Genomic DNA, 27,839 nt, shown 5'->3' with positions numbered 1-27,839 from the left:
TTTCTAAAGCTTGTTTCCAGTGAGAGGAATGCAGGCTTTTCAGTGAATATTCATGAGAGAAAGTATCTATTATGAAAGCCATCAAAGTTCTCCATCATTCCGGAACTTATGTTAGTAGGGGGTTGAGTTTTGTTTCCTTTTTGAAATAAATTTTGGGCCTAGGCTGTCATTTCAAAGATGCCTGATTGTTTATAAACCTTCCTCCTTTGTCCTCTGCCTTGTGTAGTCAGGTAGATGTGACTGCAGATGATGGAAGATGGCTGTGAGACTTAAACTCTTTCTTTTTCCCACGTGGCCTATCTTACAAAGAATGTGGAGAAATTATAGGGTGGGAATAAGAACTGCTGACAAAAAAGGAAAAAAGGTCATGCTTTCAATGCTGCTGACACATATTCATCTCTTATAGCTACATCTTTGGGGTCCTACAAAATACTGTCATTCCATCTGGAACAGCTTTTAGCAGGCAGCTTATGCAACAGGCTCCTTGCACTGAAATTGGAAGGAAACATTAGCAAGTTACTTGTATGTCTGACAGTCAAATTAAAAGTGGAAGATGGCAGTCAACATGGCTCATACATATATATCATTTACTGTCAAACTCTAGAAACATTTAGCTAAAATAAAATTGGTTCTCAGTCAGCGGCCTATTGAAATACAGACCATTAAATATATAGATACCATTTTCTCAAAGCATAGTAACCCAGGGGACAAATGGCAATAATGGCAGATATCTTTGATACCTAGTTAGGCCCAAATGTTGCTGTGACATTAAGAAAAAAACTATTTTTTTTATTTTAATACATCATCTTGCAGTGCACAGATCTGTGAGGCTGTGCTCTTGTTCTAGTTAATATTTTTGTATTTCTGAAAATGAGGCCAGTGGCTGTTTCTCTTAGTGTTGATAGTAATTTACACACTTTTTTGGTAGAAGAGGCCCATTAGGTACTGTAAGTACCCATTGGAAAGATGTTATCCAAGGATTTGTTCTTTTCCTGTGTAGATGGTTTCTCAGCTAATCTGAATATACAGATTTTGCAGATCATCATTTTTGAAACATGCAAATTCACAATTCTGCTTTTTTTTTGTTGTTGTTGTTTGTTTGTTTTTAATGGCAGTAGGTCCTGATTTACTCCATACTCTTTAAAGCAGTTTCTGACAGTGACAACTGGAATGAAGGGAGGAATATTCTAATGCTTCTGTGTGCTGTGCGCTTTGGGCATTGTGTGTGTTTGGTATGTTGGAGTTTGGGAATAGAAAGCTGAGGCCACTGTGAATATCGACTAAAATGGTAAGGGTGATTCAGCGAGATTCAAGATCTAGAATGAGCATCTCAACTTCCTTTTTTTGTCTGATAAAAAGGAAGTGATTCAATCTAGAAGAAATGCTGATGAGTTGCTGCGAAAGCAAATTTTGGTCCCCGTTCCTCTGTACGATGAGGAACAACAACTGTCTGTTAGCAAGGCACCCTGGTATGCTGGTGCTGAACACCCAAAGAGGGGCATGCTTGTGGTCTGAGCTGGCACTGTTCTTACGTTGTATCCCAGATTCTAAAGTGTATTTGGAAGTTCAGGGTATTGTTCCCAAACAATATTATTAAAAACAAGAAACCAAAAAAGTTTGGACTCAAGAGTGATCTTACATAAGAGCAGTTGTTCCCAAAGTTATTTCTTTTTTTTTTTTTCCTGCTTGGGAACCAAAAATTTTTAACATACTACTAATAAATACTGCCTTGGTTCAATCCAGGTTTCGGGTAGAACATATGGATCCCCAAGCTTCTGTCTCAATAATGCAAGTAAAACAGCTTTCTTGCTTGCACTAGTCCCAAGGAATGCTCATTATACACTATGTGCTGTGTCTGAGCCGCAGCATGCAGTGCGACTGGGCTGAGAGCACACTGTGGCGTCCCACAGACGCTCTCCTGGTTGGAGAGCCTGCTGTCTCTTTAACAACTGGCTTAAATAAGGCAGCGTGAACTTGGACTTCAAATAAAAGAGCTGCCGAGTTTTTGGTGGCTTGCTTGCTCCATTGAGCTAAGTAGTGGTACATCTGCAATGATTATACATTTAATACCTGTGGAGATAAATTGGCAACTTCCTTTTCCTTTCTTCTGCTTTTTTGGAATTCCCAAGTGTAATCAATTTCACAGTGTACCTGTCAGCTTCGTGGAAACAAAAGCAAAGCCCTGCCTTTCAGCTCGCCTCACCTCGGTCTAAGAAACACGGCCAAGGCTTCTCAATTAGGAGTTCAGTTCCAATCCCCTTCTGCTTCTACCCCCCACCATGCCATTCTGCAGTAATCTGCAGGAATCTTTGTCCAGCAGCAGGCTGGAAAGCAGACAGAAGACTGGGACTTTACCCCGTTATTCGGGGGTAAAGTGGGTTCTGCCGGCAGATCGGCTGAGCACGGGCCAGTTGCTCTTCATTGCATCCTCATTTTAGGATGCCTTTCCGAAGAACCCTGATGAAGTCTCTGCTTCTAATGCAGGAGAGGCGTATTCCAAGGGGAATCTTATAAAACATTTCTATGAGAGGTTGGAAGAATGTTAAAAGGAGGAGAGGCCAGGGAATAGAAACCCACAGATTAAATGGATTTCAAGTCACAAAGAACAAGAAACTCTATTTATCAGCTGGAAGAAAGATATCTCCTATTTGGTTTTAAAAGATGTAGCCAAAGTATGGGTGTTTCATCTAAAAATAAATAATCTAAATAAATCACGTCTCTGAAGTGCTGCAGTCCTGAGATTGCAAACAGATTTGTCACCAAGTTCTTGTATGGATATTCTCTTCAGCCAAAGGATTTCTTAACACTGTTTTGGGTTTAAAAGCACAGGAGTATATTCCTCAGATCTGTGATGTGTTGGCAGTAGCTGCAGAGGCATCAGGTGTTTCTGCGTGCTTCTGCAAAGATGTGCTGTTTCTTAATTATTGGTGGTGTTGAAGATTTTCAGCAGCTATGAAACCGATGGGGCTAATGTACATTATATGGATAAATGTATCTGCATTTCCTTCACAAGAAGTATGTGCCTTCCTGATGCCCTCAGATTTCCATTTGACAGAGTGAATTCAGTAACTCTATCTCTGAGGGAAGAATATTCTACAAAAGATATCCGGAAAATATTGATGATGGAGGCAGTGTGCTGCGCAGTGGGAAGAACAGCTCAAACCAGGAACTGCTTTGCTTCTAGTGGATAAAAATGTGAAAGAGCATATGAGGCATATATTACAAGTCCTCCCCAAGTTCCTACCACAGAGGCTCAGAGGAACAGAGTGAGTCACCAAGAACTGGAAAAGTTTCTACAGTAGAAATACTTTTTAATATTATTTAGAAATTACCCTGTAAACTAGTAAATAGCGGGGCTAATTGTTGGGATAAAAGAAGGTGGCTCCACCACAGTCTTTGGGCTGTTCTGTCCATCTTTGGTTCCCTGTGAAAATGAGAAGCACTCCATGCTGTCATGCAGAAGAGAAGGGAAGTTGCCAGGATTACCCCTTATAGATGTATCCAAACAGCCAGCAAGAGTCCTTTGTGGTGGATAATTTGTTGTGGTCAGAGTGATAGTCCAGTTAATACATAGCAAACAACCGTGTTTCTTTTATATTATTTTTTATTTTAAGGCACATGAGAATGTAGCAAGAACCCATCATCAATAGAAGTAATTTCAAGTACCAAGTACTTTCATTTACCATGTTAATAATAACAAAGCTATCCTTGGGTTTACAAAACACTGAACCAAATGATCACTTAATGCCTGGCTACAATTTTCTGCCTTTTTACCTTTCAATGTCTAGTTTGCGTGGAGTTGTCGTTTTCAAATGGCTGTTTTGAGAGGCACATTGATGACGCTATTCTGTTAATGTCACCAGTCATGCAAACACTGATATTAGCAGGTAAAGCAAGTTCATTAGAACCAGATGTGTGCTCCTGTAAATAAATGTAGATTTTTTTTAAAGTATGGCACTGTGCCAACAGATTATAACACTTTTGGGAACTGAATCTGCTGCCAATTATACGTTTATAATACTATAAGAAGTATATAAAACACCAAATTATAGATATTAGTTCCATTAAAATTATTTCTGTACAGCCCAGTGCCAGTTACCTTCTAAGCACAGGTCTAACATGCAAGTTTGAGGTTTACTGTAACATTTGTTAAATTATTCAATATTAATAGTTTATTAGTGATATAATTATCAGGGTGACCACTAAAATAGTTAATTTTTTTCTTCACAATTTGTGAGATTACTTCAGGTCTGGCTTTCTGTTCCACTGCTGCCAGCATTTCATGAATATTTAGAGCTGATTGGCAACTGTGGGTTGCAAATACATCTATTTAGTTTGCAGTGCAAAAAACAAATGAGAAGATTTGACACATGCAATTTATAATCTGTTTCCTTTGCTTTTTAAATAGTTGAAATAATAAATTTAGACTTCTGGTAAATGTATAACATAATGGTACAAATAAGAGTTAGAAAGCAAGTTCATAGCACTCACCAGTTCCTAGGGGAACAAAAATAGTTTTATTCAAGCAGAAGGCAGAGAGATGTCTCTGTGCTGAGCGCACCATGAGCTCTTTTTAGTGGGGAAGCATGTCTATGGAAAGCAATACGAGGTGATGCTACCCACTTACCAGCGTATATAGAATGTGTTCATGCAGTGCCCTTTGCTGACAGTGTCTTGTAGGAGAATTAAAATTGCACCCCAGATACATTATTGTGGAAAGAGCAGAAATGAGTTGAATATATTCAGTTCAGATAATGGAAAAGTATCTGTTCAGAGAAGTCAGAATATAACTTGTTATAGTAAAACTTATTTTCCCAAATCACTGAAATTTTAGAAGGGCTTAGCTTCCAAGGCACCTACCGCTGTTTTTTTTTACAGATAACCATTGGTATCTCTAACCTCCCTCTGAAATACTACGTTTAGTTTTGTGCTTGTCTTGCCTTGACATGTGGGAGTGGGGAGCCTGTTCACAGGCTCGGAGCCCCCCTGGGCTGTCGCTCTGCTGCCCAGCTCCTGCAGGGCTGGGAGGGGGCTGCCGAGGGCAGGCTGGCCGCCCCACCTGGCCGCTTGTGCCAGCACCGCTTCTCAGCCTTGCTGCCAGCCTCCAGGCCCAGCTGCAGGGGGCTGGAGGGGCTCTGCTGCCCTTATGGGAGGCCTCCTGCGGACTCAGCTTCATTCTGTGCTGCGCTTCTGTCCGTTTGGACCCCAGGCAGCCTCAATCCAAATAAGAGATGCTAGCAAACAGAATTGTGCAGCTTCATATTGACGACTTTGCCTCACTTTTGGAGTTGAACTTGCCCGTACGCTGCGACTGGGGAACAGGAGGCTCCTATTGAGGAAGACAAATTGCGTCAGGAGCATTCAGCCTCTAGTATAATATATTTTTCCTACTGCACATAGCACTTCTGGGTTCATTATAGCTCACTCTCATAAGTCGTCATTTCTGTCTCAGGGCTGTTGTGCTTTCCAATGTAAAGCAGATTGATGCTGGCACATTTTTTCTATTTTAATTTTACAAAGTTGTCACACTGAAACTGTGCCTCATATTGGAAGTGCTTTGAAGTGAAGAGATAAACAAAGAGCTAAAATAAAATTAAAAAAGGAGCGTGAACAACATTTCATCTTGGTGTGCCTTTTTTAAAAAAATAAGCTGAATGGATGTAGTACCCTTGTGCCTCTGTAGTAAGTCTGCAAACATTAGCTGATCAATCTAAATTGAGTTAGTGTATATGCAGTAAGCAGAAACAGGTGAAAATAAGGTTATCTGCGCCCAACTCTTTCTATTTGCTATGAACAGTGAGAAATAAACTAGTTTTTAGACCTGATTAGTTTTGTTTATTTTCAGAGAGGGGCAGAAGCAGAACGTGTGCCGTATCTGCTGTAGTTATTAAACCAAGAAACTACATAAAGTCTCTGGCTCAATTGTGACATTTGCAGATAAAGGTGGAAAGCCCTGCTATAAATAAATCTGAAGCAAATCCAGGAGGAAAAACAGCAGCAGTCCTTGGTGCATTTCAGTTTTATATCTATGAAAAATAATCAGCAACAGAAAAACACAAGAATTTTCTGTCCGTTCAATAACACAAAAGTCAACATCTCTGCTGGTGTCAGAAATGCCACCCGGTTTATAATCCAAATTATGGCTTATAGTTTCATTTTCTTGCTTTGTGGACTCTCAAAACTTTTCCAGTGCAGACGGTAAGCTAGCTCTTCAGTAATTTTTTTTTTTAGGATCCTCTAAAAGTAGTCAAGGAATTTACAGGAGTTTGTTGACCGCAGATTGAAGGCGTCGTCTGCAGCAATAAACTACAAAATACTGGTGACAAATAATGGTCTCACTGCTAGAGTTCTTGAGTGCACAGTTCTTGCTAATTTTTGATTTAAAGGGGAATGACAACTCTATGTCCCTAGAACAGCTGTGAAAACGTGTAACACATAACAGCTTTTACACTCACATAAAGCTGTTTATACATGCTTAAATCTTTTCAGCACTGAGAAGCACCAGTTGCTCAGAAAAGCATGCTTTCTCTGCAGTGGCAGGGTGCAGTGCAATCCTTTCCTGTGCATCTCAGCCTTACCTGTGCAGTAGGATCCTCTCAGTAGACAGCTAATGTTTTCTTTTACAGAGATGCTCAATCACGTAGCTTTAGTGAAGCTTTTTTTTTTTTTTTTTTTAAATACATAGAACTTAATCAGCTCACAAAATGTTAACAACTTATGGTCTCTACAAGTTAATCAAGAACCCAACAAAGGTGATTCCCCAATGTCACTTGCCACAGCTCTGAGCCCCTCTAGCTGAGCTGCCTTTTCCCTAGAGGAGGAGTTTGTGGGAAGAAGGTTTTGCCATTAGGTTATCTGGCATTTAGCACCGCTGGTGATCAGCCGTGCCTATTCTGCCTTCCAGAGTGTTGTGAGGATGAATTAAAAATCCTCTGAAGTGCTCAGGTTCATTCCATCAGTCCAAACTTCAAGGTCTGCTCCTGTTTCTGTGTCATCCCTCACTTCAAAGGTATCTGCCCTTTGGCTTTTAAGTTGAGCTGTTATTGTTGGGGCCCCTTTGGGTTGCCTGAGGCTATCAGATGTCCAAATAGCTGTAACAACAGAAATAATATTTGCTTTCTTATGGTAAACAGTTCCTGTTTGATTGTTACAAAGACATAAGATGGTTCAGGCTGCAGCAGAAAGAACTGTTCAAACTTTTTTTCAGGCTGTGTTCGGCTCCCCAAGTCCTTGCACTCGTGATTTCCAGACTTGATGGAGCTGGATGGAGTAGCAGGAATTCATGCACAGGGGGTACATGCATTTCAGTCCAGATCAAGTCTAGCTGCCCCAGATGTTGTTCTGGTTGGGTTTTTCTTTAAGTTCCAGTATTGCTGTTGAAAATTATAACCATTTAAACAGAAAAGGGTTATTTGCTGAGAGAGAATGGCAAATTGAAAGCTTATTTCTCTTTCTATTAGCAGCTGGACTCACGTTGTGCTCACAACGCTGTGCTGTGAACAGCTCACGCTTGAGGGAAAAGCAGTGTTCAAACTGTTTTTGAGCTGGCATTCATCAGCCCAGGCCCCTCTGTTTGTCATCTCCAGGCTCAACTGCTCTGCTGCCATTACACAAGCACAAGCATGTATTATTGCGCAGAAGTTTGGAGTAACTTAAAATTGCAGCAGCATGTCACTTTAGCAACACGTATCAGTATTACTCTGTTATTCCACTGTCTTGGTTCATCTATCCAGTACTTCCTATTGAAGTGCTGAGCCCAATTCATTGTCCTTTTATACTGAAATTTAAAGCCCTGTGTGAGATTATGCACAGATACTTGAAAACATGCCATTCCTGCCATGATCCTCTTTTCCGCTGGGAGCTACTTTTGTCAAGGATGTATTGCTTGTGGCTGCAGGGTGTACCATGTTTCAGGGGTCCTAGACTATTAAGCTTTTTTTTCAGAAGCAAGCAGTGAATGCTTTCTTCAGTAGCTTTTGAATTTGGCAAAGTTCTTATCTGAATGCAATGCCTTTCTTCAGAAAGTCTACCTTGTTCTTTCCCTCACAAAGTAACTTACTGGAGCTATTTCTACCTTTTCTTTCTAGAAGAGAAGATAGTGTCTTTACATTTGAGTACATAGAATACATTGCAGTGATTTGGAGCCATTAAATATGCAGATTAGTAGTGCTCAATACACGAGAGCTGCAAGCAAAGTCTAACAGCTTGCACTGGATTTTTATAATACAATTATAAAGTCTTCAGAAAAAGCTTATTTTCTGTGTGATAACTTCACTGTACAAACTGTTTTATAAATTTGCTTTTCTAAGTAATAAATTTCAATGAACTTAAGATAAGTCATATTTTCTTTAAAAGCAAGCAAGCAAAAAATAAAACCAATTCTCCATCCCAACTAATGTAGAAATGCTGCTGCTCCTCCAGCATTTCTGGTTGAAGAGCAGTTCTGATTGTAATCAGACCTGGATAATTCATGTTGGTCTTATTCATAAGTAATAATATTTGAAATATTTAACTAGTAAACAAAACTGGTCTGCGCTATGTATGTAAGCTTATTGTAGTGAAGTTTTAAAGCCTAACTTTTCTTAAAAAGTCAAGGAAACTGTAAGTTAAGGATACGCTAATCATTAAATCAATCTGTTGCTGTATGCCTTAGCTCAGAAACATCATAAAGTATCAAAAAGCACCAAGACTTCTTGTCACTCCTTTGTGCACCTGTCATGTTCTTCAGCATGTCACAAGCACAAATCACGTTGTTAATTCTGACCTCCACTCTCCTATGTAGCATTAAAAACAAAACAAAAAAGTCAGCGGAGTAAAATGAGGAAATCTGAGGAATGGAGTTTGCAGTTTGGGACAAACTACAGGAGACATGTTTCAAAGTCATTAGAGGTTTGCGTGGACCTGTAGCTTGCCTGAAAATTTATTTATAGGCTACTTTTACTCATATGTAAAACAGGCTTGTTAGTCACGTTATTTCAAGAGCACCTTCACTATGTTGGCTCATGAAACAGCTTTTACTATAGTTTGCTTCACCTTCTTCTGTTTTTCACTCATTGTGTGAAACAAACTGACTCAAACATCAACAAAGGAAGGAAACAGCTTAATCCAAGGCAGTTACCAAGCACAGTAGGATTCTGTTATTTGGTGAGCTGTAATAAATGGCAGTCTTGGAGATGGCAATGCAGCTGAAACAAGGGGTTCATAAAGCAAAGCTTTCACATTTTATCTTGCTGAATGTGATTCAATGTCTTTTAAATGTTAAATGACTGCATAAATTCTGAGTTTCTTATCCCAAAAAGGTGAAAGTAAACTATATCTTATTTTAATAAGGATTCAAAATATTTCTAAAAATCTCAATTAAGTAGAATACTGAAGTGAAAGCCTTATGTCTGCACACTTGGACAGCATTCCTGTGTCTCACTGTGTTCATTATGCTGTAGAGTATGGAAAGTAGTTTGGGACTTTACTTTGTACTTTGCTGTGTGCACCACACTTTTGGATTTGGAGTCTTGGCAGTAGATTATCCAGGGTCCTTCATATGAAGGAACTGGAAATGAGAGAGCTGTTTTGTCTTGGTGTGTAGTTTCTCTGCTTATCTGAAACCAGCTTGAACATCTTCTGTGGAGAGGTTAGCAAGTGATGGAGCTATATTAAAGCATGCAAGGAGATGCTTGTTACTACCTTCCACTTTGCAGAAACCACTTATATACTGACCATGCCTTGGGGATGTTTTGTTTATAGGAAACCAGTGATGTGTAAGGGATAATGTTTATTTTAAAATAGGAATAAATAAAAATCAGGAATTTATTGTGTAAGCCTTTATGTGTGTGTGTGTGTGTGTATATATGCGCACACATTAATTCATAATTCACTTTGCTTGTGAGAAAAATCGGAGAAACAGGCATGTTTGTCCAGGAACACATACAAGAATTAGGAGAGTTAATAGCTTATGCTATTTTTTGTTCCTGTCTTACTAAGAATTATTCACTTATTCATGTCACCTGTCGTGCTCACCTCAGGAGCAGCAATGTGTTCTGACATTTGTCCTTGCAATTAAGCATGTTGCTATCAATCAAAAACTGTAGTGCAGTTAAGCCCATCTATAACTGTAGAAAAAAGCAGTTTTGTCAATAAATACAACTTTGGAGTGTGAAAATGAAGTTAACTTCGTGATTCACTTTTACTTATTTTCTCTAAATAATTTAAAAAGGGATCTCACTGTACAATATTGCTCTCTCATAATCTGATCAGTAGTACAAAAAAAGTGTTATATCTTGATCTTAATCTATATTGTTTTATTATTACTGTGCTGTTTTATTCCCAGTGAATATGCTAATACATCTTTGAACGTATTTTGTTCACCCTGCTTTCTTTCAGCCATGTGATAAATCCTGTTTTCTTCCACTGCAATTTTTAGTACTGTCAAATTATTTACTAACCAGTGCTGTTATTGCAAGATGTAGTTAATAATTAACATGAATCCAGATCATTTTATGAAAGGTTATTTTCGGATGACTTTTCAAAATCCTAGGAGAGGTTGAAAATACCGTTATGATTCATACGGATTTGTTGGAAATAACAATATACTCTAAGGTGATCTGCCTCTGGTTTAAATTACCTGCTAGGTTTAAGATAAGCCACTGATAGTAATGTCTTGACTCATAGGAGTCAACTCAGATTTATTAATAATATCCACTCATAAATTCAGGGTAACACCACCGTGCCTGTAATTTTAGATCCTAAAATTAGGTTTTGTATACGGTTGCACAGAATTAAAATGCTATGCAGTTGTCTTAATTTCCATTGAGAATTAGGATCAAGATCAAGGGCTTTGTGTAGGGCGGTATGTTTTCTTACATTCAACTCTCAGTTCCTTGAAGAGATTCAGACAACATTTAACCCTTATTCAATTGTTTGGTGCTGTCTAGGTTGAGATGTTTCCATGGTCCTTTCACAATTTCTTAAAGACCTGGTTTTGCTCTGACAAGGTTTTTCTTACAGTTAGGTTTAAAGAATGAAAAATGCTAGGGTTTGCCTGTCAAATAGAGAGCTGGCGAGGTTCTTAGGTTGTCATGATGACTCTCTGTCCTTAGTGTCAGGGCAGGTTTTGTTGAGAATTTGGTTCGGAAAATACCCAAAGCCAAAGGGAGGTGAGGATTTCCAAGGGACATAATTCCTTCCTGTACGGAGATAAGCTGTGAGACTTCATAGTGTCTCCGTGACCAGAGACAATTTTGGATGAACCTCACCTGCAACTTAAAATGATATATACATAAATAAAACTATCTTTGGAGAGTTCAACATCACTTATAGTAGGGAGAAAATGGTTAAATATTAGATGGCTGCAGGATGATGCTCAGACTGTTACCAGTAAGCCACTTAGACTGAAGCAAGCTGATAAGTCTTTCATTAACTCAATGCCTGAATGTACTGAAGAGTAAATAAATTTGCAGCCCACAAAGTTAAGGGGGGAATACTTAACTCCCAGCAGGAATGAAAGTGCCTTTAATCTAAACAAGCAATGTAATTTTTAGTACCTTGTGTTCAAGGGCTGCATTCCAAGCTGAGGAAGCTCTGCACTAATCGCAAACTGTGGTTCCCTGGCACGCTGTGGCAGTATCTTGGGAAAACACTGGATGAGTGGGTCTCTGAGAGCATTCAAATCCCTGTCACGCTATAGATTGGGTCTCTCATGGGATCTTGATTTTTGAGTTCTGTGAAGATTTTGGATTTCATGGAGTATGGCGGGTATGTTTTTTGCCAGAGCTTTTTTACAAAACATTTCTTCTGTAAGCTGTTACATTCTTGTTTAGTCTTTATTGTTTTAGATTGCAGCATGAGCTATATTTCAATAACTCTATACTGCACCGTATTTTCAAGAAATTAATTCTTCTCATCTCTTGATTTGCTGGCCAGTCTGTATACTACCATTAGACAAAAGAAGGGATCTTCAAATATAAAATTAGTGCTTAAAGAGGATCATATGGTCAAAACATAAGACATGTCTGGGAGCTTGGTATTCATGGTCTTTCATTGCTAATGTCAGTTCAGTGTTCAGGTTCTGTCAAGGGCGAGCAGTAAAGGATGCACACCTAAGACATCTGGAGAAAAAAAAATTACTCTATATGCTTCTGTTCTTATAGAGCTGTGTTGGTGTTTCGTTAGAAAAGCGTGCTGTTTTTTGATTTTCTTCTGCTTATCACAGCGTGGTTAATGATGTTTGAAACATCTTTGACTGTTTATATTGTTGGCTACTGTGTTGTGCAGACACACCTGTGCATACTGGACTGCAGGTCATGATTTAACTGTTCTACAAAGAAGTCAAAGCTAAAATATTCACCTCCCTCTGTGCCATATCTTGTGCTTTCTCCCCTCCGTGTTCCTCAGGCTCCAGCATTACTTGCACACACACATTCACATTCTGATTGTTCTTTCTCTAGCTCTGCTGTGAAAATGTTCTAAATATTCATAATGTTAAGTATATATCATGCTAGGTGGCTGTGTATTATTAGAAAGCCTGTGCTTTTAAGCGCACTGTCATCCATTGTTCAGTAAACACAATTACATTGCCCTATCTTTCATCTCTTCTCTAATGAATCCATGCTAATTGATTAATCAGTGCTGTTGCTTCACTGTGATAATCCCATATGAGGAGCAGCAGTAACATCACTAGCAATTATTAGCATTCGTTGTACAGGGAGGAAGCAGACTGTAGCACATGGCCAGTGCCACCAGAGGAGGTGAGCGGTGCCCGGGCTGGGCCCCGTGCTCCTTCTGCAGGCCGCAGGTGCTTGGGGCAGCCTTGGGCACAGCATAGGGTTGTGTTCCCTGGTAGTGCTGTGCTGCTGGAAAAAGGTGTGTCTGAGGAGGAGGTGCAGGCACTGTGGGCAGCTGGGTCTTTTCCAAAGTGTCAGCTGGATGGGCTACTGAAGTGACCATCGTGCTGACTTAATGATGAGAGTGACTTCTAAGGCAAGGTAAAGGGTAGTGTTACACCACGACAGCATTTTACTGACGTTACTGTTTGGTTTCCAAAGCAGTCAGTTAAGTTTTCTGATCTAGGACAGAAGTTAACTTTGGTGTTCTCAGGTTGTGAGCAGTGCTGGGGCAGGTGGATGTAAGGTAATGATTTGGTTTTCCTTGCTGATGCAGAATCAACAGAACTATGGACTTGTGTCACCAACCTAACCTGTTTCAGGTGATACGTTAAATGCGCAAGATAGCAGTGAAGTAACACACGTGTTCTTTAGTTCAGTCCCTCTACTGATTCTGAAAACTGGCTTGGTTTTTGAATTTTGAAAACTCTCCTTATCCCCTCCCACTGTCACTGGTGGTGGTGGTGAGGGCATATTTTTATTATTTGACCTACCTTCCTTTTCCTTCTTCTCACTGTTTTTTCCTCTAAATATCAAAATAGGCAATGGCAGCATCATTGAGATCTCCCACATATCCATAACTTTCATTTGGACTGAGAAAGACAGCTAAATTCAATAAGGAATTTACTGCAAGGAATAGAGATGTGAAGCTAGAATGTCATTTATTCATCAAGCTTTTAGATGGAACATGTTCTTTAGCAGCCTTTAAGATAATAATGACGGCACATTGGTGTGGCTGGAGAAAGTTTTGATTGGTACAGAAACTACATTTGTAATTTGTTTCTCTTTTCTGTATTGTGTATATATATATATGTATTTTTTTCAGGTATTCAGAATTAGTGGTTTTATGTGGTGTAAGTAGAATTCTGTTTTGGGGCAAAATGGTGATGTGGAATTATATGCAAGAATGCCTAGATAAGACTTTAAATGTTGACTAAGTAATGCTTTGAAGAAATCATTGCAGTGTATTGTATAGTGTTTTCAAAGATTTAATTTTTTTAAAGGAGTACAAGTAGTTCCTCTTTGTGCAAGTGAGAGGATTAAAAATACAGATATATAGTTTGCAAATCTCTTGTAAATGGATCTGTCAATTCAAGATCTTGGCAGGCTTGAAATAGTGAGTCGGACTAGGGAAGATAATGTGATATTCTCTTGGTCTGAGAAAACTTGCTAGATTTTCTTGCAGAAATGTTTTTTTTTTTCTTTTTTTTTTTCCCCATTTTTGCAATATCATTAATTGCACCATGGCAGTTTCTAACCAAGAGAAGGGATTAATGTGCATTTGTGGTGCTAATTATGAGCACTTCTAAAATGATGCTCGTTGCCATGGGAATGCCCCCAAATAATTTGTACAGTAGCTCAAATGTCCAAAGGTTGTGCACTTTCTTTGAATACAGATTCTGTCTCCAAGTGGGTGATACAGAAGAAATTATAAGTTTTTGCTTGGAAACACCTACTTCTTCACTGTCTTGCATTGTTGATAGCACTGCTACATGGTCCCTGTAAATAAGAGAGCCATAGATTTCTGGACAGTAAATACAGCCTTTAATTAAAACAGTAAGAGGTAAATAAAATATTAATATTTTAACATTACACTAGTAGAATCTCAGGGGTTATCTATTTGATTTCTAACAACTAGGCACAAGAGTACTGGTGCTTTAGGTCTGCCAAAATCTTTTAAAAAGTTCTTAGCATGGATGAGCTCAAATTAATAATCTTTCTGAGACACAAATAATAACCTAACTCTCACAGTGACCTGCTAAATGCTGTCCTGTAGTGTCTAGTTGGCTTGCAATGCAGGTAGAGATCTTCTGGTCTTCAAAAGACCATGTAGACACTCAGCAACAGACAAAGGGTATTTAAATCAGCAAAACTCTCTGCCTGGTTTTGCTGCTACTTTGTCCTATGAATATAGTTCCAGTCAGGAAAAATCTCAGCATTGCGTGTAGCTCTTTCTATAGGTACTGGTCAACTGATTTCTATCTGATATTGGGCAGACCCTGACGCTTTCTTGTTGAAGAAAATAGAGGTTCATTTTCTAAACCACTGTAGACCTTATAGAATCCTAATGTGTTTTTAGTCATGAAAAGCCCTATTGAAGCGTTCAGTAACATATATATATATATATATATATATATATATATATATATATATATATATGTTTGAATGCCCACCCAAGCAAGAGCAATTAAAATCAACATGATAAATGGGAAGAAGGGCTAATAAATAATTATCTGTTATAAAGTTGCCAATGGTCGTATGACTGGCCACATACCTCCATCATTGCAGTAATTATTCCAATACTGACAGCTTCTAAAAGTTGCAAACACTTACCATATTACTTATGTTTCCAGTAGTTACTTTTTTTACTCTCCTGAAAAATTTCCTTCTACTTCAAGAATTGGTTCTTGGCCAGTAGAGGTGCTAAATCCAAATATTTATCAATATACTATCAATGCTTTTAAAAGCTGCTTTATACTATTTTGGAACATACATTGCGCACACCTCACCCTGGAAATTCTTAAAATGTTGGGCTTAAGTCCAGAGTTTTATGTGCAGGAAAGCTACTTCTGGAGACTTCACTGTGGTAGTTCTCATTTTTCTTTTCCTCTGAGCCTTTCACTGAAGGAAGTACTTACACAGGCACTCTCGCTGCGCCTCTTCCTTCCCTTCAGCCATGTAAACCAAATGCCAATAAAGGTGTGAACTCCACTACTGTTGCAGCTAGTGGAAATTTCTTTTTTTCTAACTTGGTGTTAGAGAGACATTTCCCATCCAAGGACCCTTGGAAAGTTTCATGACCAAAATTAAATGCAATAGTTTTGATCTCCAGGCTTAAACCAATCCTTGCTGCTCCTAAAAAGAGGACTTTACTGTTTGTTCATGACCTTAGGAATGAAGTGTTGCTGTTTCCATGTGGTTTCAGGAGGTTCATGAGCTACATTTTTAATGGTTAAGACTGGAAATAAATTGGGTTAAGGAGGACACTTTGGAGGTTGATTTTGGCAAAGTGTGTTTTATGCTGCAAGCTGGGCATTTCCAGAAGAGCTTGTTGGAGGTTAAGAGGTATGAGACTGGTTGGTATCACTTCTGTCCACAGAGAACAGAGGCTCTCCTGGTTTGGTTCCTGCTGACTCCTGTGCTCCTTGGGAGCTGTTTGATATTGACAATATTTTGCCCAGGTACAAGGCTGTTGAGTTTGGACCAGTGGTGATTAGGAGGGTAGAGGATATTGCTTCCCATGATTAACCCCATGAGGTACTCTTCCCTGTTTTCTAGGTGTGAGAGAGACTGCTTACTGTTCCCAGTTTACCCTCCCACTGTTTTGGCAGCAGTTGTTGACTGCTACTTTAAGGTATAAACAACCATTTTGGAAATGGCTATGTATCCTTAAGATGTTCCTGTCCTGCTTTTCACAATGATATGGAGTAAATCACTTGAACTGTGCATGTGGTTCAGTTACACCTAATCTGCCCCAGTGCGAAGTTGCACGGAGTAGGTAGACCTGCCAGGGAGGGAGTTAGCACTGAAGGGCAAACAGTAAGTATGCAGTCCACCAGTATGGATCAGCCGCGAGGATAACCCTCAGCAGAGAGTTGGTAGCAAACACTTTAGTGGAATAATTTTTTAATCTACTCCAGACTGATTCCCAGGAGCACGTCTATTTATGCCCTTGGCTTAAAATATCTTTGCAAGTGCCAAGACCAGCTCACTACAACATTCAAGGCACCCATTGGTAGTTGAGAGGGGAAAATGTTGCTGTTATGGTTCCTCAAACTGTCATGTAATTGCTGAAAGCCAAACTGTATTACAGCTTGTCTTTGCGTTGTGCTAATTAAACATGAATCCACTTGCATATTGTGTTAAAAATATCTGAAGATGTACAGCTGTTCTGATTTTGAAAAATACCTTTACGAGTCCAGCAGAATACATTTTAGTTGACAACACCGAAAGAAGTTGCATGATTCTTATTTTTGTATTTGTTGCCTGCCTAAAAATCATCTTTAGCAAGCGATTAATTGCATTTGCAGATACTGCACAATTGCATCAATTATCCATTTAAAATGAATTTCGTTCTGAATAGTCAAGAGCATGATGTAGATTAATCAGTAAGTGAAAAGGAAGTATTGTAAGCTGTTTAAAAATACTCGTCACGTTTTGTGGAGGCAGAGTGATTGAAATCAAGCAGACCGCTGGAAAAGTAAGGAATACGCAGTATCAAATGCTAATATTTTTTCTTTTAGCTTAGCAGCTTTTTATCGGCCTGTTTTGCCTTGGTTTCTGTGCTTGATATAGCAATGATAGTTATGGTGTGGGGATTTTCATGGTTATGAATTTTTAAATTTAGATAAATCAGTTGTGATTATAAATACACTTGTTTAAGTATGACAGCTTGCATGTCTGATCAAAATTTCTTTTTCGGACAAGCTCTGTAATGTCATTTAAGAGCATACTGAACAGCTTACTCAACTTCTATTATCGGTTAGTTTTAAAAGTATTTGTTAGTTATTTCATCACACTTTGAAGCAAAAAAGGAAAGTGATCATCTGATCATCTGATTTTTTTAAAGGAATATTATTATACTAGCTTTTGTGATACCAAACCATTCCGCTTACAAATGCATTTCAGGAAGTGTTTTTGGTTATTATGTGAAGTTGTGTGGGTGAGCAGGTAACTAGGTAAGCAGGTGAAATACGGATACTGACAAAAACTTTGCTTTCCTTTCCAGCGTATGAGTGACTTTGGTTTTGTGTAGCCTACTGAAAGCTGTGGCTTGCTTCATTCTTTGTTTTACAATATGAGGGTGACAGGAGCAGGGTAACAAAAGGCCCGGGTCCCTGTGGGGGAAGCAGGCCTCCGAGCTGGCCGGGAGCCCCACCAGGCTCACAACCTCTGCGGCCTTCCAGCAGGCCGCGGCGGGGCCCAACCAGCCCCGTGTCCATGTGCTGAATGTTACATCAAGAGCTGTGCAACGTGGGTTCAAATAAGGTTAACATATTTAACCCTGTGCCTGTTTATATTCGTATGGAACAAAACCCAGCATTTACACATGTTCCTTGAGCCAGATGGCTTGGGGTGTTTGGTATGCAATGTCAGCTGTTGCGTTTGTTGCTGTATGTAAAGGTAAACACCTGTGTAGTGGCTACTAATCGGTTTGGGCATATTTATGAAAGTGCTGATTTTTCAAGCTAAAAATAGTGCTGTGGCTTTTTAAACTCTTTCTGGCTGTCAGAAATGCTCACATGATCCTGAAAGTGCTGCTAAAAATGCTCAGTTTTTAAATATGGAAATCAGGGCTGTCTGTTGTGAGAGCAGTCGATGAGACATTTCCTGCATTTGTAAACTAGCGTCCCTTTCACCCCCAGCTTTCTTTGCCTCCGATTGTTTGTTGTGTTGGTAGGGCCTGAACTGCCACTGAACCTTCTTGGAGGAGGATCCACATTGGCCATGCACGGAGAGCGAGCTCTGCGACCTGCCGCTCTGCTCCGCGACCTTCTGCTGCGGGGTCTGGAGGTCTTTCCTTTGTTTTAAAAGCCTGACCTCCTCTGGGAATACAATACTATGAACTGGAACTTAAGGCATATATTTTCACTTTTAACTTGGCCATTAAAATAAAGTTTGAAATAAAGATATTTTCCCTTGGGATATGCCAGACTTTGAGTGGGTACCATTTGTAATTCTTATTAATAGATCTTATTTATTTCCTTCAATTTTATCGTTAGTGTTTGATGAGTGCTTTATACTCCAAGTATACCCTGCACTCAGGATGTTCTCCAGTTGTTTACACAGAGTTACTGTTTCTCTAAACTTCCCATCTAATTCTGAGATTTGTCTACTGCTGCTTATTGTTTAATAAGAATTCCTTTTCCAAATAGAAAAGGACTTTTTTTTTTTTTTTTTTTTTTTTTTTTTTTTCCCCGGCTACATAGCTTTTCCAAAAGTGATATATCTGCAGTTTGGAATGAGCTGCAAACTTGCATCTTGTCCTAACAATAGTACTGGGAGTCTGTCAGAGAGGTGAATAACAGCCCTTCTATGCCTGCTGGTGGCTCTTGACTATTTCTAAAGATCTGTCATGTTGACAATGTGGTATAGTGTACTCTTGAGTGAATATACAAAATATTGCTATAGGAGACCCTCAGTGAAAAATTTCTTTTGAAGTAACAGATAATGGAAAACTACACTGTAATCACAGTTTAGTTGGAAAGCTGATCAGGTACAGATTTTTTTTTTTTCTAAGACTTGAAAATACACCTTTTCTTAGTTGTGACAATAGCAGGAAAGCAGAGCAATGGCCTGACACAGTGCAGGGCCGGTCAGTGGCCTTGCTGTCAGGCAGCCCTCTGCTGTGTTGGCTGCTCAGGGCTGCTCCCTCTGTTTGAAGTCAAAACAGGAGCTTTGACTGCTTTGAGCTAATTTTGTCTATCCCTTTCTTCTTCTCTAGCCAGAAACCAATACTTTAATCTCTCTGTTCAAAAGTGCCACTCTCATTTTTATTTAAGCTGATAGGTTCCAAGGAGTTTTGAGGGTTTTTTTTTGTTTTGTTTGTTTGTTTGTTTTTGTCAAATGAACATTTTAAAGAGAGGAAAGGGGGGGGGGGGCATGTGTCTGCATTTCTCATACTCTAATCTCAGTATGATGCTCTACTGATTTCAGCATATTTGTTTTGGGAGCTAATACTATCCATGCTGACTGTTAAATTGGGAATATGGTGCACACTTGCAGAGTAGAAAACGTTACTGGCATATACTCTGTTACTCCAACTGTTACACATACACATGTACCTATTTCAAGAACTGTCATGCAATGAATACGGGATACTTTCAAGCATTTGGATTATAGTTGTTTGCAGAGAGCTATTATTTAATAGGATCCCTCTCTTCTGTTCCAGTCCTAATTTGAAAAACATGCTTTTTTGCAGCCCTAAGAAAAAATGCTTAATTAAAATTATCCTTATGTAAATAAATTAAAAAAATAATAATTATGCCACTTTTCTTAGATGCATGTGCCTTCTTGATTTTTCTATTTACCATACCTTTTTGCATTTACTCCTATTTCCTAACTGAAAACTGCAATTCTGTTATATTACACTGGCAGCTGAATGCGAGTAAAGTTTTGGGAGTCAGTGTCATTAATTCTGCTACTACTGAAAAACTGACAATTGATCTTTATTAACAAGATATTAAGAATTTGTGTGTTTTGGATCATTGTCTTCTAATAGCTGTGCATCATTGGCTTGCTATCATTCCGCCTGTTGGGCAGGAGATATCTGTTTAAATTTACTGTGGCTCTAATGAAATGCTGAAGTATAAAAGGAATTTGTCCGTTTGTAGTGATTATTACGTGAATGGAAATCTAATGTCATTCTCAGAGAGCCCGATTATGAATTACTATTATGATTTGTGTTTCTGCGATAAGTTAAGACTTTAAATATATTTAGCTGTGTTTATTGTTTTCAGCATGCCATAATCTGTGGTGTGTGAGCACTGTATGCCTTCAAATAAAAGCTGGGGGTGATGTTCAGGAGGGGAGTATGACACTGAACCCTCCCTGTGGCATTTCTGAAGTCTGTAAAAACTCAGCGGCCCAGCTCAGGAGTAGATAACTACTCTTTTAGGAGCCTTTACCATTGAATGTTAAAGAAAAGAAAAAAAAAAAAAGCTGTAGTTTAAGTTTTGGACTCCAAACTTCATCCTCTAATTCCTCTCTGAAGCTCTCCCTTATGGAACAGTGGAGATGTGTGGCTGTCAGGCACTTCACAAGGTTGGACCACTTTTTCTAACACGGGAATAAACATGCCCTGAAACATTCCTGACACATTTTAAAGTCTGTCCTTGAAGACCTCTATTGGAGGTCTGATACCCCTCTTAGCTATAACAACCTTATTTTCCAGCTTGCTGACATCTTTTGCAGATCTTACCTTTAGCAGAAAAGAGAACAGTTGGTTGCCGTCTTTGTGTAACAACCTTTTACTTATCTTGCAGTGTAGCTGTGCACTTGCCAACATTGTGCTGTGTGACTAAATAAATCTAATTCCAAGTATGACATTAGACTTGTTGATCAAAAATGGGGTTTTAAACGTGTGAATCAGTCAGCAGAAACATGAGATGAGATCATGTTCTGGTATCTATATTTGTCGTTGCTGTGAAATCTCAGTTATCCAAGGAAAGGGGGAAGGAGGACAACTATGGATGTAACCTTGCTGTACCAAAAGCAACAGTACCCAAAAGCCCAGAAATAGAGAAGTAATATAGCATGTGCAGACTTGAGTAGACTGCAAGGGAAGCTTTAAATAGCAAAACTGTTCTGAGGCATGAGTAGCAAGTTCTCATGCGTTGAGCAGCACTGTGTTGCAGCCAATGTCTGGAAGAAAAAGGAGACAGGTTAATTTACAACCCCAAAATCTGCTCATGGTTTGGCTATTTTCAACTTTCCAAAATGAGTACCCTTTGTAGCACCAATGTTTTCTCTGGTTAGCTAAAAAAGGTTAGGTTTGGGAGCTTATAGTTAACGAGGTCTGTCTCCTTCTGGCATCTGCTGCTACCAAGGCTCTGTCTTTTTTTCAAGATGAAGTCAACACATGAAGGCTGTGTGTCAGATTTCTGTTGCTAACTTGCTGCTTGAGGTTGAGTTTGTGATTTATGAGGTTAGTATGGAATATGCTTCATACAACAAGAATTGCTCCTTGACGTGTGGTTCCACTGCAAAGAGGGATTGGAAGAGATGGCGTGCACTCAATACCCATTTTTTTCAAATAGTTCTTCCATTAGTGACAGAAGTTACTTTCAGTGAGCTGTACTGGCTTTGCAGTGGAAGCCAACTCTGTTGGCTTGTGCTCTGATTAACATGCAAAGAGAATTGCTGCCAAGATAATAGGTTCAAAGATGTGGTGGTGGTGAGTGAACAAAAGGGGAGGGGAAAGGAGGGACAGAAATCCAGCTTGATTTATAATACAAAAGTTTGCTTGCAAGGCTGGTCATGATTCTTTTCTAAAACAAAAGCAGTCCCCTCTCCCTACAACCTTCTTTCTACTTGTAAATTGGAAATAAGTTCCTCAAATCTTTTGAGAGACTGAAGCCACCAAAACTGTAAAGCTGTCTTTCTGGGTAGAGCTGTCCTTTGAGAGAAATTGGAAATGTTAATATACACCGTAAAGCTTTAGTAGAAAATAAAATTGTCTAACTAGTTGGCTTTGTTGTTTGGAATTTATTTGTAATATTTGCTACCATTTGCCTTGACACAACTTGATATGGCAAGTATATACATTGGAAAATTGTACCACTGTAGCAACAAAAAAATGGTGATTAACTTTTGGCTTTATCTAGTTAAGATCAAGCTTTGAACTGAATTCTCTGTGTGTGTTGACAGCTGAAGATTTATGTCTTCCAGCTATATTCCTGTTGCAGAGTTGGCAGAAGTGACCTCTCCAAAGAAGGTCTTTGTTACGGATTTTGCTGTGTTTACATTATTGCTGTGAGGGTTGCAACGAAGTACAGTACATTAAAGCTAATATATCACCTGCTGACAGTGGTCTTATCTCATTGGTACCTCTTTTCCCTTTTCCAGTATGGAAAAAAATGCAAACATGAAGAATCTAAGGATCAGGAAAGGAAAGTTAATAATTTTAAAGAGTGTTAGCGTTAATGTTAGGTCCCTGTGTGCACTGCATTTTTGTGCCTGGCCAAGTCGTTCCGTAATTTCGTTTTCTGTGAAGTTAATGTGAAAATGTCTTTACCAGAGTAAAGCTGCCAAGGGACAGAAAAAGCAGTTTGTTTGAGATTTCGGGGATCTATCATAAGCAAGGAGGTGGCAGGGGAGAAAGCAGTATTGGTAGCTTTTCCACCTCTGTGGAGGCCTTCAGCCTGAAGTGTTCCCTGTCAGCACGGAGCAGCTTTTTAAAGACAGGTGCCCAAGCGTACCGTAGCCTGCCCTATACAAGTTCAGGGTGGCTGGTGGCTAGTTTCATCAATCACTCTGTCTTTTTTGTAATGAGCTGAGAGATTCTGAATGTCCTGTTAGGTTGTGTGAAGTTAAGGGAAGGAAATCTACTGACTATACAGGGCCTTGTTTCAAAATCTCACTCCTCTCTTCCCTGAGGTGGTGGGAAAGGCCTTCTGGCATATTAAACCAGAATGTCAGTAGAAGTGTGGTGAGACTCTGGAGTGAGCAAACAGGACTGTAGATGTCCTCCCGTTTCTGTGAAAGTTGTTGTGTACACTCCATACAAAATGGGCCTTTTGGACCTCCCTGCCAGGGAGGTGAGGTTACTTACTACGTGTTTTCTCTTTCAAGCACTGGCTCAATAATATCCACACAGTCAGTGTTCTGTATGCATAAATACGTGCTTAGTTTCAAAATGTGCTTTGAAATCTCTCAACAGGGTGCTTCCCAGGGATCCTTCGAGGATGGGGAGATGAACCTCAGTGGACCTACAGAAGTGTTGTCATCTCAGAGGACCCGGCTCCCTGTCAGGTAGGAACATCTTCTGTGCGGCCCTGACTTGAGCATGTTTTGTCAATATGCAAGTCAAGACTGACTTCTTCCACCTGCACCTGTGTTGTGCTCATTATCATCATGATCTCTTCTTCCTCATCCCTTTTCCCATTCTAAAATTCACTCAGTGCATATACCGAAGAATTTATTTGCACATGGCAATCTTTTACCCTGGTTGGTGAGTATGGAAAGTTGTTACTTGTGTTTGCGATATAGTAGGGTATGCAGGAGGTATGCTTACTATTGTATATTTAGTGGTTTGCAATTTTGCAAGTATTTAATGTCTCCAGATAGAGGATGTTCTTACGTAGGATGTTATATCTGAAATAACGTTTGGCTGAACCATATAATCCTAAAACAATCGTTTTCTGGTTAAAAATGTCACCTCTGTAAGGTTATTACTTCACTATATACTGTTAGTAGATTTTATTTCTATGTTTATACACTGTGAAAAACTATAGCTAATATTTGCAGTATTTCCCTGTGCATTACCTCACTAGGGTAGTCAGATTGAATGCATCTTTTCCTCTCTTCATTTACAGCAGACACAGATGGCTAGTGCTGTAGAACTGAAGGTGGTAGGGTTCATATTGTTAATTTGGGAAATGCCTTTTATTTTGACCAGTCTAAATTTTGAATGGAATTTAAATATATAATCTGGATTGGAAGCCAATATGGTAGAATTTGATAGCGGTATAGCTGAAATTAAGAAGAAACTAGGTGTTCTCAATAAGTTTAATATTTAGTTTTGGGGTTTATTGTTCCTGAAATCACAAGGAAAATCCTGAATGGCTGAACTGAAGTTAAAAACAAAACAAAACACACAACACACAAAAAAGCAACACACAAACCTTTAAATAGCTGCCTTAAAAATCATTTTACATTGTTACTGCAGCCTGACTTCTTAATTTGGTGTATAGTATCACAAAGTCGGTCATTCAGATCCTCAGTGTTGATAATAAGGATTTGACCTGGCAAATTTACAGTAAAGTGTTTTCTTATTATTAGTCTCCTGTCCCCATTATGAGCCTATATTTTAGTTTGAGTGGAGATTAAGGTTGTGCTAAAATAACCTTTTTGAGTAGGGAAGGGAATTCAGGTATTCAACACACTTTGTCCAGTGTATTGTGTTTGTTGAGAAACTGTAGTGATATAATAGCATGTTATATAATAAAAGTGTCATATGGGAGATGTGTGTGTGTCAGGTAAGACATCAAAAATAAATTCCATTTCAATTTTGAGGAAAGCAAATAATCATTTACTTTAATTCTGCAACTTATAGTTGTTTTGTCAAAACAGTGTAAAATAAAAACACTGTAGTGAATAATTTCTGCGTGTTGTATCTTTCAGCACTTATCCTCATAAATACCTGAGAAAAAACAAGTGTTAATATCTTATTTATACAGATGGGGTTCCAGGAAAGAGGCATGAAGTTATATACCCAAAGCATGTGCGAAAGTCTGTCAGAGCAGGGACTCTGGTTTTCTGGCTCATGCCAGGGTTTTGCTGGAAAGATCACCTTTTCTTTTAGAGCACATAAAATCAGTCTTTTCCATGCAAGAGAATTAATTTCTCAGTCTTGTTATGTGTGGTCATCATTTCATTTCTTTCATGGGAGATTCTTTCACTTTGGTATGGTTGTGCTTCTCGAATTGTCTGTCTGCGTTTTTTTCCCTCTGAGTCCTCCTCGTCACCTGCTTTTGTATGCCATTTTGTAGTTTCTTCACTTTTTGGCTGGCACTGATGTGTATTTTTAGAATGGTCTCATCATGGAAAGGAATTGGAGTGCTCTTCCAGCTTTCTTTGCACCTGCCAGGCCTCTAAGTTACATGCTAGCTGATTAGTGTTCATCATGCAGGTATTGAACTTAGCTTAGTTGCTAATGCTTTTTTCTTTTTGGAATTTTGCTCAAGTCGTCTACAGTTTGTTTCACCTGAGGTAATTATTATGCATCACCAAATATATGCACTCATTTGTCTCTTGATCTGTTAATTTGTTATGAGGATTAATCAAGCTCTGCTCATGCTATGCTCATACTTGTTTTTGTCTTTATGCTTTTACTAGTGTGTTTTAGATCATCTAGGTTCTCTTAGGAATCTCTTAGTTCTCTTTTAGGCGTGCACATTAGTGTTCATCAGGTTAACCAAGTTATTGCTTATATTGGAGATTCTTCAGAAGATGGTGGTTGTATTCGTTTGTATTTTGGTGGTGTCATCAGAAACTTTGGCAGTGAGAAAGATGACAAGACCCCTCTGTGTTATATTTCAAATCCTGAAATGGACGGGTCTTCTCTGTTATATCACAAAGCACTCAATAATGAACCTAATCCTGTGGTGGTTTTTTTTTTTTTTTTTTTTTTTTTTTTTTTTTTTTTTTGTTTTTGTTTGGTTTGGTTTTTTTTTGGTTTGGTTTGGTTTGGTTGTTGTTGAACTATGCAAACCCCCTTGGAGGGAGGAGTATGGAAGGAAAAATACAAAGGATATAGATTGGGCACCACTCAGTGACTGAGCATCAAAGTGCTGAACCAGACAGGGAGCAGAGGAAAAACAAGTCAGAACAATGTATTCCTAAGAACCTTTCTGCGTTGGTTGTAATTTTTTGTGGGTATGTGATTCATCGTAATCTGGATTGAGATTGATGAATTCAAGAAAATCACTGACAAAAAAAAAGAAAATAAACAAAACAAACAAAGAAAAACAACAGCAAAATTGAGAGGAACAGTGTTTCCTTAAATGCAGAATTTCAGTGAAATAGTTATACCAAAATATAACTTGCAGTACATCCTATGGGCCTGAGGAGAGGAGTACATTGAGATTTTTTTTTAAAACACTGTTTTGCCTGCAAGTATTGGGGATAAAATGAGCTGGTTGTTGTTGGTTTTGTGTTTTTTTTTTTTTTCACTCCCTAAAAATTATGGAATATGTTAAAGTATTCGCAATACATGAATACATTCACATTCCTTAAACCGTGTAGTTACGGGGAATTCAGAAAACACTGTTCTGGAAAACTTGTTGGCGTTTCTGTGAAATTTACCAGTATTTTAAAAGTTAAAGAATATACATTTTAAGGCAATGATTTTGCTGTTTTATAGCTTTCTCCTTACTGAAGTGAGGAGTTATTTTAAAAACTGTTTTATAGATGTATTCTCTTTAGGAGGAATTGTTTTATAAAGAAAAAATAATTAATCAACTACTAGAGACTATCCATCTTCCTTACTAGTATCTTAATTTGATTGAATCTAACTAATTATTTGCATTAGAAGCTCTTATTAATAAAATGATGAAAACAGTTATTTCCACCAAAAAAATGTAAGTAACATCTCGATATATAATTTGGTTCCTTTTATGCTGTTCTTCGTGGAAAATAAACATAATTTGTGCAGGTGTCTGTCTTTTTATATTTCAAAGGTTTTAGGGCCATGAAAGACCACCAAGTCATGATACTGTAAACCTTCATTTAAATAAGTCATGTTAAGTTTAATGATGTTAATGAAACTAATATTTCAGCCTGAGAGCTGCTTCGTGCTGTGGAAGAAAAGAAAACCACTATTGTCCCTGGTGCTTTTACCAGAAAATACTCCGTTCTGCCATTGAATTTGATCATTATGACCTATAGCACTTAAATAAAATAGCAGCTAGTCACCTAAGAAAATTATCTGAGGCTTCTCATCAGAGCAGCAGCCTATCTGAGGTCAGTGTCCCTTCTCTAACTGTAGCCAGTAATGGGTATTTCAGAGGGAAGCAAAATAAAGAACATCATGATTAATATTTTATGATTGTGAAACCTGGTCAGTTGAAGTGAAAGGCTTCAGACCCGACTTACTTTATAATTCTCATTCAAGTAGGAAAACTGTTCCATTTGAAGTAAATCGGTTCATTAAATTAAGTAGTTAAAATTAGAAAGTTGCACGTTGGGTAAATGAAATGATGGGCAGCATGGAGGATTTTCAGCTCCTCTATGAAGAAGCTAATAGGAAGGATATTTCCTTGCCTGGATTCTCTAGAAAATATTTCACTGTGGAAGTACTGGGAAACTTTTCAGGGCTGTATCCCTCAGGAGTATGAAAAATTTAATGTGACCTTCTGAGAGAGAAACTTTTCTGGAGAAAGACATGAAACATCCTGTTATTAGCAGTTTTTTAAAGGAATAAATAAAAGCAGGACTAATTATAATCCTCTTGTAATTTGTGAGGGTGGATTTTTTATTTTGTATTTGCTGGTAAAGATGATGTTCAGAATAAGAGCAGCTAAGTTAATACTATCATTGTATAAAATCTGGCATTTTTCCTTGCTGCCTATTCTAGATGAGGACTTTTAAAGTAACAGTGGGGGTCTCAGTACTCTACAGAAATCAGAGAGAAATGTGTTACAGCCCAAAACCTTTAGTCCTGTAGCACAGTGTACATGGAAATACTGAAACCTTTCTTCTATTTCTTAGTAAAAATGACTGGTTTAAGATACAGCAAACATG

The 27,839-nt window shown here is 38.6% G+C and overlaps 1 protein-coding gene across 1 annotated transcript in view; it reads left to right on the top strand.

Annotated features, from left to right (window-relative positions):
* Positions 1–23,352, top strand: part of LOC116490626 (partitioning defective 3 homolog B-like) — a 160,751-nt gene extending 137,399 nt beyond the window's left edge. Inside the window, exon 5 of the mRNA XM_032190006.1 lies at positions 23,257–23,352. Within this exon, the coding sequence (XP_032045897.1) occupies positions 23,257–23,352 (96 nt within the window). The remainder of the gene's footprint in view (positions 1–23,256) is intronic.
* Positions 23,353–27,839: the final 4,487 nt, after the last annotated feature.

Source organism: Aythya fuligula, chromosome 6 (assembly GCF_009819795.1).
Source record: "Aythya fuligula isolate bAytFul2 chromosome 6, bAytFul2.pri, whole genome shotgun sequence".
In the NCBI taxonomy this organism is placed as follows: Eukaryota; Metazoa; Chordata; class Aves; order Anseriformes; family Anatidae; genus Aythya; species Aythya fuligula.
Note: the sequence above shows the minus strand (reverse complement) of the source record. Positions and strands in the feature narration are given on the sequence as shown.